We start from the raw sequence: 19035 nt of genomic DNA, 5'->3' as shown, positions 1-19035 counted from the left end.
GAGGGGCAAAAAATGGGCCATTTTAGAGAGTCGATCTACCACCACAAAAATGGCAGAGCACCCTGCAGAAGGTGGAAGTTCCACAATAAAATCCATGGCAATTGTTTGCCAGGGCCGATCAGGGATGGGAAGAGGTCTGAAAAGGCCCCATGCCTTACTTCTGGCGGTTTTACACCGGGAACAGGTGGTACAGGAGAGTACATAACTCCTGCAGCTCTCTTCCATGTCAGGCCACCAAAAAGAACGCTGCAGGAGGTCAAGGGTTCTATGGACGCCAAAATGACCGGCCAGAGGGTGATCATGACAGGCAGCCAGAATTGCTGTTCTGACCTCTTCCGGGACGAAGATCTTGTCTTTAACCCATAATAAGCCATTTTTGTGCACCAGGGGTATTCCGGGTGGACCAGGAATGTGGGCAGAGGCTTGCTCAAGACGGGCCTTCAGATTTGTGAATAAAAGTAGGAAGTTCTTTTCGGATAGGATGGTGTCAGGTACTGAAGTTTCCTTCGGGCTATCAAACATCCGGGACAGGGCATCCGGTTTAACATTTTTAGACCCAGGCCGATAGGTGATATGAAATGAAAACCTTGAAAAAAAAAGTGCCCACCGTGCCTGACGGGGTCTCAAACGTTTTGCAGATCTCAGATACTCAAGGTTTTTGTGATCCGTAAAAATAAGAATAGGGTGTACAGCCCCCTCAAGCAAATACCGCCACTCTTCAAGTGCGGCTTTGATCGCCAGAAGTTCCCGGTCCCCAACATCATAATTCCTCTCTGCAGAGGAGAGTTTCCGGGAAAAGAAGGCTATCGGGTGTATCAAGTCCTTGGTTCCCTGTCTTTGGGAGAGGACTGCCCCGACAGCAACTTCAGAAGCGTCAACCTCGAGGAGGTAGGGTAAGGTGGGATCCGGGTGACTCAACACAGGGGCTGACGTGAAGAGCTTCTTAAGGACCAAGAAGGCGGACTGGGCTTCGGGGGTCCATTGAAAGCGAACACTCTTCTTGGTGAGCTGAGTAATGGGAGTGATGATATGAGAGAAACCCTTGATGAACTTTCTATAGAAGTTGGCGAAGCCAACGAATCGCTGCACTCCCTTTTTGTCAGATGGAGGTGGCCAATCCAGGATGGCAGAGACTTTCTGGGGATCCATCTCTATACCCTCTGTAGAAATTATTAACCCCAGAAACGGGATGCTGCTCCGCTCGAATTCACACTTCTCGGCCTTAACATAGAGACCATGCTGACGGAGGCGGCCGAGGACATTTCGAACATGCTCGCGATGTTGCTCCAGGGATGTAGAGAAGATTAGGATGTCATCTAGGTAAACTATGACAAAGATATCAAGCCAATCCCGGAAAATATCGTTCACAAAGTGTTGGAACGTAGCTGGGGCATTGCAGAGGCCAAAAGGCATCACAAGATATTCGAAATGCCCGAACCTGGTACGAAAAGCTGTCTTCCACTCATCGCCTTCTCTAATACGGACTAAGTTGTAGGCCCCGCGGAGATCCAACTTAGTGAACAGGACAGCAGATCTGAGCCGCTGAAAGAGCTCGGGAACCAGAAGGAGAGGGTAGCGGTTCTTAATGGTAACTTTATTCAAGTCTCTGTAATCGATACAAGGTCGAAGGGAGTGATCCTTCTTTTCTACAAAAAAGATACCTGCCCCTGCCGGAGAGGTGGAAGGACGGATAAACCCCTTCTTCAGACTTTCATCCACATAGTCCTTTAAAACGTCCAGCTCACGTTCAGATAGTGGGTAAATTCGGCCGAATGGGATCTCGGCTCCCGGGAGCAAGTCGATGGGGCAATCATATGAACGGTGAGGAGGTAAGGTCTCAGCTCCCCGCTTACTGAAAACATCCAGGAAGTCGTGATATGCCTTGGGTACAACAGAACATAAATCAGGCTCAGATTCGAGACAGAACAGAGTTTGGGGGGACTTGGATGGAGCGGGTAGACAGGAGTTCCTGCAGTAAGGAGACGGGAACTGGACGGTTCCTGTGATCCAGTTGATTTGCGGGTTGTGTGCCTGCAACCATGGCAATCCCAGGATAATGGGAAATAAGGGAGATGCGATGACATCCAAACGTATCAATTCCTTATGGCCAGATGGAGAGACCATTGGAAGAGGAAGGGTTTCTTGGGTCACGGGTCCAGACTTGATGTGGGAGCCATCGGCCAGGAAGATAGTGAGGTCCTGGGTCTTGGTCTGGAGAGGTATGCCTTGCTGCCCCGCAAAGGAACGGTCAATGAAACAACTGCAGGCTCCCGAGTCAATGATTGCTGTAACCTGGACGGGTCCTTCTGGGAGTTGCAAAGACACAGGAAAGGCTAAGTGGGAGGTGGAGGTAACTGATGCCACACAACTGGAGGGCGAGACTGGCAAAGACTTATGGTGTTTTGCTGCGCAAGAGCGCACATAATGGCCAGCTTCTCCGCAATACAGGCAAAGATTACCCAGCTGGCGGTGACGTCTTTCCTCCGGAGACAAGACAGGCCGCATGACCCCAAGTTGCGTGGATTCAGGAGCATCAGGCATGGCTCTGGCGGGAGCAGGGCTGGGAGAGACTGCCCCAGCGGAAGGGAAGTGTACAGGAGGTGCTACTCGTGGCAACATCCAGGCTGGCCGAAACTGCTGCGTTGATCGTTCCGCCCGGCGTTCTCGGAGCCGACGGTCGATTTGAATGGCCTGGGAGATCAAATCCTCTAGTGCGTCGGGGATGCCCACCCGGGCCAATTCGTCCTTCAGTGCTTCGGACAAGCCTAGACGGAACTGGTACCGGAGTGCAGCCTCGTTCCAGGAAGTGTCGGAACTCAGGCGACGGAAGTTCGTGACATAGTCTTCTACGGGTCTGCGCCCCTGCTGGAGAACGTGTAGCGCAGCTTCTGCGGTGGAAGATCGCTGTGGATCGTCATAGAGTTGGGCCATAGCCTCAAAAAATGACAATAGAGAGTTCAAATGGGGGCTACCCTCTTCAAGGAGCCGATGGGCCCAGGACTGGGGTCCGCATAGTAGCAATGAAATAACAAACCCCACCTTGGTGGCCTCCAGGGAGAAGGTCCGGGGTTGCAAGGAGAAGTAGAGCTGGCAGGCATTGCGAAACGCTCGGAATTTACCCCGATCTCCGGAATATTTTTCAGGGGTAGGGACCCGAGGTTCCGGTGGCAGCATCACTACTGTGGGGCTGGAGGCCGGTGCTGCGGTTGCGGCAGTGGAGGAGGGAGCAGATGGCGCAGTGGAATCTGCCGTGAGGGTTACAGAGCGTAATCGTCCCTCTAACTGTGTATAGCCATCCTGAAGCGTCCTCACGGCTTGAGACAGGGCTGCTAGGTGTTGGCAGATCTCCTCTAACGGTGAAGCCTCTCTTGCAGGTTCCGACATGGCTGTCTTGTACTGTTAGGGTGCTGGTGGTAACCTGGCGACAGAGATAGGCCCCGATGTCCGCTAGAGGGCGGAGCTTGGACGGAACCCCCAAGGTAAGTGACACAGGCTAGCCTGAGGTGCGGAGTCTAAGTATCCACCGGTTTTCGCCAGAGCCTCTAGTGGTGAGGATGGAGTTCGCTGCGTGTGGATACCAGGTCGCGGTCCTCAGGGTCGCCCCACCAGGGGTGAACCGATCAAGGTCCGAAGGCGGGTAAACAGACAAGGGAGATCCGAGAGAATGGTCAAACAAGCCGGGGTCAGGACAGGCAGCAGACGAGCGGAGTCAGGAATAAGCCAAAAGGTCAACAGGAAATCAGCAGCAAACAGGTCACAGGTTCAGGAACAACGGCAGGAGCTGAAGACAAGACAGCACTGAACCTGTGTGCTGATCCAGCTTAAATATAGCTCTTTCTAGATGAGAGGGGTGGAGCTGGAATAGCCTGTGAGACTTAACTCATCCACTGCCAGAGCCTTCCTGACAGGTTCCTAACAGAAGGTCTCTCCCTGAGTCTGGTGTCAATCAAAATCAGGAAAGAAATAAGAGACTCGAGCTCCACTGGTAGGTCCTTAGCTGCAACCTCATCCTTCAAGGCATCCGAGAGACCATGAGAGAAAGCAGCGACCAGAGCCTCATTATTCCAGCCCACCTCTGCTGCCAGGGTACGAAACTCAATGGCGTATTCAGCTACGGATCGTGAACCCTGTCTGATGGACATAAGGAGCTTCGCAGCAGAGGCAGCACGAGCCGGCACATCGAATACCTTCCGAAGAGAAGCAACAAAACCGGAAAACTCGGCAACCACCGGATTGTTGTTCTCCCATAAAGGGCTGGCCCAGGCCAAGGCCTTGTCCGAGAGCAGAGAGATTAAGAAGCCCACCTTTGATCTCTCAGTAGGAAAGGCATGTGGCAGCAACTCGAAATAAATGCCCACCTGGTTAAGGAAACCTCGGCACTGAGTTGGCTCTCCCCCAAAGCGCTGTGGAAGGGGGGCAGAACCGGACATACCCCGAAACACCGCAGGCGCAACAACAGGTGTCGGGGTAGACTCTGGCGCAACAACCGGAGCGGCAGTAGGAGCGGGCCCAGGAGCGACAACCGACCCATCGGCAACGGGAGCGAAATGAGCCGTGCGTTCAAGCAGGGTTTGCAACGCCACGGCGAACTGACCCAACAGGTGATCCTGCTGATCAAGTCTGGCAACCAGCGTGGGTAGTGAGGTTGGCCCTGTACCATCAGAATTCATGGCCTGTGGGACCGTGCGTTCAAGCAGGGTTTGCAACGCCACGGCGAACCGACCCAACAGGTGATCCTGCTGATCAAGTCTGGCAACCAGCGTGGGTAGCGAGGATGGCCCTGTACCGTCAGAATTCATGGCTTGGTCCTAATGTCACGGAACCATGAACCAGACGTACAACAACAGATAAGTGAAAATAAGAAGGCTTTATTGAAAATCAAGCTGTAAAGCAAAAGTCCAAACGGATGGCGAAACCGAAGCAGAGTCCTTGCGAAGCCAGAGGTCAGGAACCAGCAGGGTAGTCAGACGAAGCCAGGATCAGGAACCAGCAGGGTAGTCAGACGAAGCCAGGATCAGGAACCAGCAGGGTAGTCAGACGAAGCCAGGATCAGGAACCAGCAGCAGCAGCAGTCTTAGAAGCATGTGAACACAGGAGGACCAAGCAGGGAACTGAAGCCACAGACCTCCTATATATATGAGCTAGGCATCCAGCTCCTCCCAGTGGGAAGGAGGAGCCGCAGGGTGGGAGGCTACAAGAAACCCAGAAACCAAGATGGCCGCCAGCACATGTCAAACGAAGGAGAACAGCAAGAAGGTAAGACCATGACAGACACATGGACAATCATCAAATTTGCGTTTTAGATGTTCTTTTAGTTTCTACTGAGGATCGGGTAACTACCTGCCTTTATAGAAAACCCCTTGCCGGCAATAGCCTCCTTATGGCTCAATCTGATCATCCTACACATACAATTAGAGGTATACCAGTCGGCCAATTTATCCGGTTGCACCGTATATGTAGTGAAGAAGTAGACTTTGCAAAAGAATCAGAGGCACTTTTTATGAGGTTTAGACAAAGAGGATATCCTGTTTGGATGCTAAAGCGTGCCCTTAACATTGCCAAAAGTAAGAATAGGGGGGAGCTCCTCTCTAAACAACATAAATGTCAAAATAAATGGATTGATAAACCTTCACTAGTTACCACCTATAGTCAGGATTTCCATCAGGTTAGAGATATAATCAATAATACTTACCAGTTTTGTTTGAGGATGAGCTTCTAATGAAGATTTTGGAGAATGGTATAAATTTTATACCTAGACGGGCACGTTCTTTGGGCACTTCACTTTCGCCCAGCCTTTTTTGTTCAACCCCTAAACAGCAAACCACATGGTTACATTGTGTGGGAAACTATAGATGTGGTACTAAAGACTGTTCTTGTTGCCCACACATGCTTGGGGGTCAGGCTCTGACCTCCACTTCTAATGGTAAAACGTTCCATTTAAAACAATTTTTCAATTGTAACACCAGCAATGTAGTGTATGTCATTACCTGTAAATTATGCGGCATGCAATATGTGGGATGTACTACCCGCAAATTGCGTGAGAGGTTCCGTGAACATTTGAGTGCCATCAGAATCAATTAATCTACCAATATAGCAAGACACTTCAATGGTTTACATAATGGGAACACTAGTCTATTACAGGTTCAGATAGTGGAAAAAGTAAGACTTCCAGCCATGGGAGGCGATCTATTCAGACTTCTATGTAAGAGGGAAGTCTATTGGATATTCCATTTAGACAACCGAATTCCCCAAGGTATGAACTATGAGTGGGATGTGTCGCACTATTTTGAATGAATTGACACTTACTACATTCATGTTGCTTTGGTCAATCCTCTGCATAATAATTTCTACACGTGTTCATACATATTTATTCATTTATATATATATATGGAATAAGTATGGAATATAACAAATCAGATATTTACCCATGAGGATGGATTTTAGAAAATGGTTAAGAAATATATATATATATATATATATATATATATATATATTTCTTAACCATTTTCTAAAATCCATCCTCATGGGTAAATATCTGATTTGTTATATTCCATACTTATTATATAGTTCAGGTTGTCTTAGGGGTATTAAGATATTGATGTATTACGATCTAATCTTTCATATTTCATATTTAATGATCGTATGAGTAACCAACAACAGATTTTGGTATTTGCGGGCATAGTTTTGGTTCTTTTATAAATATTATTGAGTACCATCACATTTATAATACATTTAGTGTTTTTTTGATGCTGAACCAAGGCGTTTGCTTTGCATCTACATGTATATATATTTTTATGATGTTTTGTTGTTTCCGTAAATATCACAATATGTGTGTAGCTGGTCTATGTGTGTGTTTTTATATGCATTCTTTTATGCATATGTTATACACATATACAAAAAATTTTCTTGGGGTACATGGTTTTTCTGTCTCTTTCAATTATATATATATATTTTTTTTATTGTTTACTCACATACAATTTTCATTCATTTGCTTTTCAAATGTCATGTACACCAGATTGACACATGTACATATATGTTTTGCCTATTTTTTAACATTTATATTAATTTACTTGTCTGTTTATTTGTATTGAGCTTTTTTAGGCATATATATGTTAGTGTTATGTACAGGTGTGAGTGGTTTCTTTAATGGATCTGTTTTGTGGGTTTTTGACCATACTGATTGGTTTGTAATTGAATTCATCAACTGACCCCGGTCCATAAGAGAGCACTCACACCTAAGGATGATCAGCAATGATTAAGCACTTCGTGTAAAACGCGTCTGCTTAGTAGTGTGTTGACCTGTATGTCGGGTGTTGGACCTATGATTTTTGAATAAATTATTTGTTTTCCTCATCACTGGAAGTGCCACTTTTCTCTTTATTTCTACATGGATTCTTCAGGTTACGGACCTCAGCGAGCACCCAGCTTTTAGGATTACTATAGCCTTCCCTGGGATTTTTATTTGCAGACAGCCTTTGGAGCAGTGTACACCTCTTCCTTTCCTTCCGTCAATTCGACCCTAGCAGCCCTAGAGTTGCACAGATACTGTCATTCCTACAAACAGGACTAGATCTGGGTCTCGGCCTGAGTTCTTTAAAAGTCCAAATCTCTGCCATCTTGGCCTTTACTCAAACAAAATGGGCAGCAAATCCATTGGTGGAGTGCTTCATGAGAGCAGTGATCAGATTGTGCCCTCCTAGAAAAAATAGATTTCCTCAGTGGGACCTGACGTTGGTACTAAATTTTCTGGCAAACCCTCCTTGTGCCCCTACGCAGAACTGTTCACTATGGAACATCACCTTGAAGACTGCCTTCTTGATCGCCATAACCTCAAGCGGGAGGAGGTCAGAGCTCCATGCCTTAGGAGCTACAGACCCCTATACTACATTCTTTCCGGACAGAGTAGTATTGAGGCCACTCGATCACTTTTGTACCTAAAGTAGCCTCTATGTTTCATCTCAATAATGAATGGGTGCTTCCAGCATTCCCAGAGGAATTAGAGGCCAACTTGCAAGAATTGGACCCTGAAGTCCTATCTTCAAGCCACTGCCTCCTTCAGACAATCAGAAAGGCTTTTTGTCCTACCTTCTGGAAGGCTAAAGGGAAAAGAAGCCTAGGCAAGAACTATATCCTCATGGATAGTTAAAACTATTCATAATGCATACAGAGTGGCTGGAAAGTCTGCTCCGGAGGTGGTAAGTGCTCATTCAACCAGAGCGGTATCTTCTTCCTGGGCAGCGCGTGCAGGGGTATCTCTAGAGACTGTGTGCAGGGCAGCAAGTTGGTCTTCCCACCACACATTCCTGAGGCACTTCAGGGTGGATCCGGCAGCTCTCACTACCTTAGAATTTGGGAGAAGGACTATTCAGGCATCCATGTCTAACTGTTAAATAAAGAATGGATTATCTTATTAAACCCTCCCTCTCAAAGCTCATCATTTATCATGTGTATGCTGCCATGTTGGCGTCAGGAAAATGGAAAATTTTATCAAATACTTATAGTAATTTTCCTTTACTGACGCCAATACATGGCAGCATACAGACTCTCCCTCTGATCTTTATGCTTAATACGAAGAATGGGGAGATTGCTCTCAGTCATGCTTTTAAAGAGGAAGTAAACCCTCCTCAGGAAGTTGTACCTATAGGTAAGCCTATGATAAGGCTTACCTATAGGTACTGTAAATATCTCCTAAACATGTACCGTTTAGGAGATATTTACCTTTAATGCAGCCAGTGACGTCACTGGCGCATGCGCTCTGAAGGAACGGCTGATCGTGCCGTTCCTTCAGAGCCCCGTGCCGTGACCGTCGGCTCCCGCGCGCGTGCGCGGGAGTGACGTCACCGCGGCTCCGGCCAATCAGATGACCGGATGCCGCGATCCCGGAAGACGAGCGACATGTCATGTCGCCCGTCATACAGGTAAGAGAGCGGCACGGCGGGGGCTCGTTCTAAGGTAAGTATTTCATAATGAGCTAGTATGCGATGCATACTAACTCATTATGTCTTTCTCTTGCAGGTTGTAAAAAAAAATAAAAATTTTTAAACAAGTTTACAACCTCTTTAAATATTTCAACAGGTCCTGTGGGTGGATATCATGTGTATGCTGCCATGTATTGGCGTCAGGAAAGGAAAATAACGGTAAGTATTTGATACAATTTTCCATTTTTTTGGCAGTATTTGATTACCACTGAGTATTAATTTTTGCAATATGAATGAAAAAAGACCGACATTTTTGAAGAAAAAAAATATTTTCTACTCTGCTACAAAAGCTATTCAATAACAAAATTTTACAAAATCAAATTTCTTCATTGATTTGGCACATAATGTATTATGGTCTGCTACATTTCTTTGGTAAAGAAAAAAAAATCCCAATAAGTGCATATTGATTGGTTTGCGTGAAAGTTATAGCGCCTAAAAACTATAAATTATTGAATTTTATATATTTTTTTTTATACTGCTAATGGCAGTGATCAGCGACTTATAGGACTGGGATAGTGCGATGGCCAATATGACACTAACTGACGCTGAGGGAACTAATTGCCACTGACATCACCATGGACATTAATGCAGTGATCAGTAATAATGTTATACACTGTCACTGTACTAATGACATTGGCTATGAAGGGGTTCAAATCTAGGGCAATAAAGGGGTTAAATGTGTGCCTAACTATGTGTAATGTGTGTAAAGTGTGCTGCTTTTACTACTAGATCTCTAAGTTTCTTATCCCTGCAAAGGACCACAGAGCTCTGGGCTGTAAATGTACACAGCTGATCAGCAAGGTCTGTCCATGAATCATTGGCCGGGACTTTCTGACTGACTCCCGCTGTGTACAATCACATCGGGTGATGGGGGGGCGCATGCTAATGCCCCAAACCCGGAAACAGGCAGAGATGTACGGGTACGTCACTTTGCCTGCACGGGCCGCCTGTCCGCAATACATTTCTGGCAGGCAGTCCGCAATTGGTTAAATAAAAGTTCAGTGCCAAAAACTATTTTAGAATTGAATATTCTATACTTAAAGCTGGTCTATCCAAAAAAAAAAAAAAAAAACAAACACTGCAGGACAATGGCATAATGTTCTAGTATGCATCGCATACTAGCACATTGTGAAATACTTAACCTTAGAACGAAGTCCCCACACGGTCGCCTGGACACCGCTGAGGCAGCTGACATGCTCCCTTGGTGTCTCTTCCGGGTTTGGCGGCTCCGGCGCTGTGAGTGGTCGGAGCCGTGTTGCATGCGCGCGGGAGTTCATTTTCCGGGGAGGAGTCGGCAAGGAGCTCTGAAGGTCTGGCAAGATACGCTATACCTTCAGAGCGCATGCGACGCTGGTGTCAGCAGTTGCATGCAGGGTGAATATCTCCTAAACCGTGCAAATTTAGGAGATATTAATTTTACCTACAGGTAAACCTTATTATTGGCTTACCTGTAGGTAAAAGTTAAAAGGCCAAGTATACTACTGCTTTAAAGTGGTATTTAACTCAAAAACAAAAAGGTATTGTTTTGTAGCTTACCAATCCTTAGATGTGATGGTTGCATTAGTTTTATTTTTTAAGGCTTTTTTCTTTTATTTTCACTTTGGGATTTGGCTAGTACATCTGTTATTTTTGAACTTTCTTTAACAGACCAAGCTAGCAAAAGCGCCATCTAGAAGGTTGAGACAAACCACTTAACGCTGACAGGGGTGCTTACAATGATCAGCTTTCATTCACATCCAATGCTACAATTTCCCAAAATTGACAATGCTGCTATCCAAATACCAAAAAAAAAAAAAACATTATCGAAAACCCAACCATACAATCCCATACCCGCAGTTGATCCAGAGGAAGGCGAAAAAAAACCCCGAGCAACGCATGATCCAATTTGCTACAGCAGGGGAAAAAAATTCCTTCCTGATCCCCCGAGAGGCAATCAGATATTCCCTGAATCAACTTTACCTAAAAAAAAAAAATGTTAGTACCCATTTATATTATGTACACCTAGGAAAGAATCCAGACCTTTTTTAAAGCAATCTTGTATATCCATTGCTCCTCCAGTGGACTAGAGACTGCCTAAAAAATGAAGGGCGTTACTGGCCAGATCACCAGGTGAAAATAAAGGGAAAAAGTCTAAAACAGAAACGAATGCAGCCACCACATTTAGGGATTTGGTAAACTGCAATATATTAAACATTTGTTGTTAGGTTCAATACTGCTTTAATCAATAATCACCCATAATAAACTACGAGGGGGTCTTCAAAAGTTTCTGCACTTTTATATACAGGTGTATGTATAACTTAGTTTAGGAAACTTTCTGAAGAACCCTTGTATATCCAAAAGTCAGTTCAATAAGGGCAGCCAATGGTCAACAAGAGGATGTGCAAGGAAAGATCAATGACTAAGAAGTAACACTTTGCCTTTCTGGAAGAGAGTTTCACATATCATTTTTACAGTACGAGATGATGGAGCTAGAATCAGAGGTCTGCTAGAGAGAACCAGCGAGCAAAATTATCACTCCACAATCATACCCTTTCCCAGTGCTGGGACAAGGTCATCCAGACCAGCGCCCAGGGCAAGGATGCGCCCCCCCCCCTTCCCTTAGGTTTAGGATCAAGGCACCCCCATCCCTGCAATAAACCATTGCGCCCAGGGCAACCGTTCCTTCTGCCCACCCCTTGTCCCAGCCCTGCCCTTTCCTCTCCACTCCATCCAGGTTTGAAACCCTGTAATACGAAATGTTTCTTGTATTTCTTACTGCAGGTAGTGATGGATTCACTGTACCATGGGCCCAAGGCTGTTTTCAATTTAAAGTCTCTCTGTCCATTTTCTCTATTTTATAATCCTATTTTGAAACCTATTTTATAATCGGTTTATTAAACAATGTATGATATACAGAGACAGGGAAGACACTGAATTTAAGCAGAAACACACATTCATTGATGTCAAGTGAAATAATGCAACAATAATTTATCTGGTATGAAAATAGTGCATGGTGACATACAGTTGACTGTATGAAATAATATTTTCCAATAAAGATAAGACTGTTTCACCGAGTCCCACGTTTCAGTCTGTGTTATGGTCCAAGGCAGGGATACAAGGTGCAATATGTGACTGGATAAAATCGCTATGGTGGTATCAAGGTAAATAATATCCCCCTTAAGGTCTGATGTTCACATGAGTTGAGGCTGGGTTCACATATGTGCCGCCACAGTTTCCAGCCTGGGGTCCGGTGAGTTCCTGTTCACCGGTTTAAGTGCAATTTAGGTGCAAATTTTTGCCTGAATTCACACCTGAACTGAACCCAAAAACACACAAGACCCTTTTGCAATTCGCACTGCAGCCGCTCCTGACCTGTGTGAACCGGCTCCATTGAGAGCTGGTCACACTCGCATGTCATGCACATATGTGAACACGGGCCTAATACAACTGACTCATCCTTCCAAAATGTTATTGAACTTGGTGGGACCTCCTCAGGATATGCTATATCCTATAACGAGGGGAAACCTTGTTGACTACCGGTAGTTGCTACTAGGAATTAATATCGAAGGACTAAGTAGATATTCAGTGTAGCACTGCCGTTTACCTGGCATTAAAGTAAGCAAATATAAGAGTGTTTTTTTTTAACCACTTGCTGACCAGTCGCCACCTATATATAGCCGCAGGTCGGCAGGTTCCCGCGAATCACTGTACCTGTACAGCGTTTGGGGGAGTGATCCTGGAAGTGCGCGCCCACTCACCAGCGGGGAAGCCGATGCATGGGGCGGGCGGCCGCGATTGCCGATGGGCACACGCGATCGCTCCCCATGAAAAGAGAACGGCAGTCTGCTGTTGTAAACACAGCAGACCATTGTTCTCTCAGGAATCAATACAGAGCGCCTGTGTTCCTCCTATTAAGGAACACAGGTCTCTGTATTGATTTCACAAGCCAATCCCCCCTCAGTTAAAGAACACCCCCTAGGCTTACGTTTAACCCTTTGATCACCCCTGGGTTAACCCCTTCCCTGCCAGTGTCATTATTACAGTAACAGTGCATATTTTTAGCACTGATTACTGTAGTAATGTCACTGGTCCCCCCCCCCCCCAAAAGTGTAAAAAATGTCAGTTAGGGGTCCCATCTGTCCGCCGGAATGTCACAGTCCTGCTAAACATTGCTGATCGCCGCCATTACGAGTAAAAAAAATGTAAAAAAATAAAAGACATAAATCTTTCTCCTAGTTTGTAGACGCGATAACTTTTGCGCAAACCAATTAAAATACGCTTGTTGGGATTTTTTTTTTTTTTTACCAAAAACATGTAGCAGAGAACAAATTGGTCTAAAACGATGAAAAAATTTGATTCATTTTTTTTTTTTTTTTTTTGGGGGATGGTATATAGCAGAATGTGAAAAATATTGTTTTTTTTTTTCCAGAATTGTCACTCTTTTTTTGTGTATAGCGCAAAAATTAAAAAATCACACAGGTGATCAAATACCACCAAAAGAAAGCTCTACTTGTGGGAAAAAAGGGACATGCATTTATTTTGGTACAGCGTCACACATCCGTGTAATTGTCCGTTAAATTAACGCAGTGCCGAATCACAAATAATGGCCTGGTCATTAAGGGGAAATTCTTCCAGTCCGGAAGTGGTTAAAGTACTAAAGATTGCCAAAAATGCCCAGAAGGCACTATTCTGTATCACATACATTGGGGCTACAACGTTTTGAGGAATGAAATCAGTAATCAGTGACCAGGAGGATTTTTTTTTATCACAAGCCCATATCACATGTAACATACCGCCATCTGCTCCACCATTTGCAATGTGTTTGAGTTTTGAATTAGACCTTATGCAGCAGTGTACTCTTACCAATTTACGTGTATGATGGTGGCGGATGATATTAAACCAGTTTCTCCAGGTAAAGGGAATGTGCCTAGGTATTATGTATGATAGCCTGATGATATTAAAGAAAACATTTATGGAGAGCTATACTGCAGCTGGTCACATTCCAATAAAAAAGATCTAAGCTTGCAAAGCTGAATTTTTTCACCGTTCAATGGGCCCCTTGGAGCTTACCTTTAAAGCGGTAGTATCCGGCTTTTTGACACTTTTACCTACAGGTAAGCCTATAATAAGGCTTACCTGTAGGTACAATTAATATCTCCTAAACCGGCACGGTTTAGGAGATATTTGCAGTGCATGCAGCCGCTCACGCGAGCGGCGCATGCGCTCTGAAGGTCCGGGGGGACCTCCAGTCTTCCTTGCCGGGAGCTTGCCGGAAAATCACTCCGCGGGAGTGAAGTCATCGCGGCTCCGGCCAATCACAGCGCCGGAGCCGCCGAACCCGGAAGAGACGCCGAGGGATCATGGCGGCGCCCGCAGCGATGTCCAGGGGTCAGTTTCGGGGCTTCGTTCTAAGGTAAGTAATACATAATGAGCTAGTATGCGATGCATACTAGCTCATTATGCCTTTGTCTTGCAGGTTTTTGTTTTTTTTTTTTCGTTTTTGGGTGTACAACCGCTTTAAGGGAGTCAAATCTCAGAATGTTTTAAAATCTGTGATGATGGTAAAACAAGACATTTCTATTAAGGGGGTACAAAAAGAGTATTGTATAGAAATTATTTTTGTACATAATTGGACAGCAGTTATACAAATGAGCAAAAACATTATCTGTGACATTTTTCTTTATCTAAGAAATACAGAAATGTTTCAAGCAGTGGCGGCTGGTGAAGTTTTAAGATGGGGGGCGCAAGACCCCGCCCTTCCCTTTTGACCCCTCCCATTTCTCAGAAGCCCCACCCCTTATAGACTCCACCCATTTTGCCCCCTGTATTTTGCTTTCGTGAACAAATTCTCCCAATATATCACATATTAAGGGGTCCATGAGTACTAGTATATCCCATAATAGGGAGCAAGGGCCCTATTATGGGATATACTGTGAGAGACACCCTATTATGGGATACACTGACCGAGAGTGGCACAAACCCCACAGTACAGACCCCCCCAGGACCAACCCCTCAAGCACAAACCCCACAGTATAGGCCCCCTAGCACAAACCCCACAGTACAGACCTCCTAGCACAAACCCCACAGTACAGACCCCCTAGCACTAATCTCAGAGTACAGACCCCCTAGCACAAACCCCACAGTACAGACCCCCTAGCACAAACCCCACAGTACAGGCCCCCTAGCACAAACCCCACAGTATATGCCCCCTTCAATGTAGTGACCAGTATACATTCCCCCTTTCAATGCAGTGACCAGCGTACATGTCCCCAATGCAGTGACCAGTGTACATGTCCCCAATTAGATTGTAAGCTCTAATGAGCAGGGCCCTCTGATTCCTCCTGTATTGATTTGTATTGTGACTGTACTTTCTGCCCTCATGTTTCAAAGCTCTGTGCAAACTGTTGGTGCTATATAAATCCTGTGTTATATTAATAATAATATTATATTCCTTTATTTTCTAAACACTGCTCAAAAAAATTAAAGGAACACTTTTTAATCAGAGTATAGCATCAAGTCAATTAAACTCATGCATTGGAGGCACGCACGCTGATCTCTGCATTGGGGACATGTACACTGGTCACTGGCTGCATTGGAGGCACGCACGCTGATCTCTGCATTGGGGACATGTATCACTGGTCACTGGCTGCATTGGAAGCACGCTCGCTGATCTCTGCATTGGGGACATGTACACTGGTCACTGGCTGCATTGGAGGCACGCACGCTGATCTCTGCATTGGGGACATGTACACTGGTCACTGTCTGCATTGGAAGCACGCACGCTGATCTCTGCATTGGGGACATGTACACTGGTCACTGTCTGCATTGGAGGCACGCACGCTGATCTCTGCATTGGGGACATGTACACTGGTCACTGTCTGCATTGGAAGCACGCACGCTGATCTCTGCATTGGGGACATGTACACTGGTCACTGCATTGGAAGCACGCACGCTGATCTCTGCATTGGGGACATGTATGCTGGTCACTGCATTGGAGGCACGCACGCTGATCTCTGCATTGGGGACATGTACACTGGTCACTGGCTGCATTGGAGGCACGGACGCTGATCTCTGCATTGGGGACATGTACACTTTGTCACTGGCTGCACAGATAATGATTTGGTTGCTATTTTGAGGCTAGCATAGTGGTGTAGCAGGGTGTAGAGTTTTAGATGACTTTGTAAGTTTGTGCTAGTATTTTGAATTTGTTTTGTTGAGTGGCAGCCAATGGATAGATTGGCAGAGAGGGGTAGCAGATGCTGAGTGGTTTGTAAGGTGGATGAGTCTGGCAGCAGCATTCATGATGGACTAAAGGGGAGAGCCTATGTAGAGGTAGTCCAATGAGGAGGGAGTTGCAGTAGTTGAGGCGAGAGATAACCAGGGAGTGGATTAGGAGCTTTGTGGTGTCATTGGTTAGAAAGGGGCTTATTTTGGAAATGTTGCGGAGGTTGAGGCGGCAAGCTTAGGAAAGTGATCGGATGTGGGGCCAAATGGAGAGTTCAGAGTCTAGGATTACACCTAACACCCTAGCATGTGGGGAAGGGTTGATGGTTGCGGCATTGATCTAGACAGAGAAGTCAAGGGAAGGGGCACGTGGGGGAGGAAATATTATGAGCTCGGCTTTGGACATATTGAGTTTGAAGAAGTGGTGTGACATCCAGGCTAATATGCCTGTTAGTAAATCAGTGACGCATGAGGAGACTGATGGAGTAAGCTGAGGGTAGAGAGAAAGATTTGGGTGTCATTGGCGTAGAAATGATATTGAAAGCCATGGCAGCCAAGAAGGAGGTGTAGCTCAATAATAGGAGAGGTCCAAGAACAGAACCATGGGGATGCCAACAGATAAAGGAAAAGGAGAGGAGGAAGTGGAATCGTAAGTGACACTGAAGGTACAGTGGGATAGGTAGGATGAGAGCAGTCACAGAGACCAAAGGAGTAAGGTTTGTTGAGGAGGAGGGGGTGGTCAACCATATCAAAGGCAGCCGAAAAGTCTAGAAGTAAGAGTACAGAATAGTGTCCATAGGTTTTAGCTGTTAGTAAATTGTTTGTGAGTTTTAGGAAGGCAGTTTCAGTGGAGTGTTGAGGGCAAAATCCACACTGAAGGGGACCAAGAAGGGTATTCTTAATAAAGTTGGTTGTAGACCAGGTGCTCAAGGAGTTTGTAGGAAAAGGGGAGCAAGGAGATGGGGTGTAGGTTGTTACGATTGCTAGGGTCCAAGGAAGGCTTTTTAATTATGGGGGTGATTAGTGCATGTTTTAGAGTTGGGTAAGATGCCAGAAGAGAGGGAGATATTTAAGATGTTAGAGGAGTGTAGGATAGAGCCAGAGGGTGACCACAGTATTTGAGAAGGACAAGGGTCCAGGGGGCAGCAACAGAATAGAAAATAAAAGGATAGAATAGAAAATAAAATAATAGAACAGAAAAAATAGAATAGATTAGAGTAAAATTTAATAGAAAATCAAATTTTGGAAGACAGCTAAATTCGTTCTATTCTATGCTAGTCTACTCTTTTGTATTTTTTTCAATTCTATTCTATTTTTATATTCTATTCTGTTTTTCTTTTCGATTCTGTTTTAATATTGTCTAGTCTGTTTTATTCTATTCTATTACTTTATTTTCTATTCTAGTCTGTTTTATTATATTCTTTTATTTTAGATTTGCTTATATTTTATTCTATTCTTTTCTATTCTCTTATGTTTTATTCTATTCTTTTCTATTCTAGTCTGTTTTATTCTATTCTTTTATATTCTATTATATTCTCTAAAGCAGCCTAAGAAGGAATCACCATCTTATTTCACTTTTATACCTTACTCATTTATTGCAATATTTTTCCATTTGAATTCATTTTCAAATTAAAATAATTGGTTTTGTTATAACCTATTTGTTGAAAGTCGTTACTATTGTGGTTTGGAGATTTAGATACATCTAAATCTCCGAATAACAAAAATTTAGTCGGAATTTTGATTTATAACAAAATAAAACACACATGTCTAGGCCCCATACTAGCATACAGATCAGGAAATGCAAAATATTTGATCTGCCTGCTTATTTCAGATTAACGCCATCACAATTTCTCACAACAGGTTTGCGCTACAACTGTATCTCACAGTAGCTTACCTACTCAATAATTTTCTCTGTTTTACAGAGAATAAAAAACAAGATCTAATGGATAACCGAACATACATCAAAACTTTCCAGATTTTGGCATTTGTAAACTCTACAGAGAACTATAGTCTTCTCTTTGTTGTCTTTTTCCTTATATATACCACTGGTGTACTTGGTAATTTAATCATCATTTCAACTGTGATTCTTGATATCAGATTACAAATACCTATGTACATTTTCCTATGTCATTTGTCTTTAATAGACATCATTTTTACATCTTCCACTCTTCCTAAACTGATGGACATCTTGCTGTCTGGGCATAACTCAATCACGTTCTGGCAGTGTTTCACACAATTGTACTTCTTTATGTTTGCCGCCGGCACAGAAGACATTTTGCTATCTTGTATGGCTTATGATCGATATGTTGCCATCTGTAAGCCTCTACATTATCACCTTATAATGAAGAAGAAAAAATATATTTTTCTCTTGCTAGGCACCTTAGCATCCGGCTCCCTTAATTCCCTATTTATGACGCTCTCAATCTATCGGTTTGACTTTTGTCATTCTAATGTAATTCAAAATTTTTTCTGTGACATTAAAGCCCTGGCGAAGATATCATGCAATGACACAGGATTTCACATCATTCTCTATATAGAAACCTTGCTATTGGCACTCTGCCCATTTTTGCTTAGTGTAACATCTTACGTTAAAATAGTCCAAACTGTTGTAGGTATAAAGTCAACACATGGTAGAAGAAAGGCCTTCTCCACCTGTACATCCCACCTTACTGTATTATTGATTTTTTATGGAACAGGTGTTTTAATGTATATGAATCCTGCTTCAGAGGATCAAGACCTGGTGTTCTCTGTATTCTACACCGCGGTCACGCCTATGCTAAACCCTCTGATATATAGCTTAAGGAATAAAGAGGTCAAAGGTGCCTTGAAGAGAATTCTTGGTGTTAAAATCTAA

The 19035-nt window shown here is 44.5% G+C and overlaps 1 protein-coding gene across 1 annotated transcript; it reads left to right on the top strand.

Moving 5' to 3' along the window:
• Positions 1-18123: 18123 nt before the first annotated feature.
• Positions 18124-19035, top strand: LOC309555285 (olfactory receptor 1E16-like; the record flags this gene model as incomplete). Its single annotated transcript, XM_082257189.1, has 1 exon — positions 18124-19035. One exon carries the CDS (start codon positions 18124-18126, stop codon positions 19033-19035), a length of 912 nt encoding a protein of 303 aa, XP_082113315.1.

The sequence above is a fragment of the Pelophylax lessonae genome, assembly GCF_965119305.1.
Source record: "Pelophylax lessonae genome assembly, chromosome: 4".
Classification (NCBI taxonomy): Eukaryota; Metazoa; Chordata; class Amphibia; order Anura; family Ranidae; genus Pelophylax; species Pelophylax lessonae.
The sequence above is the reverse complement of the archived record's forward strand: the minus strand, read 5'-3'. Positions and strand labels throughout refer to the sequence as shown.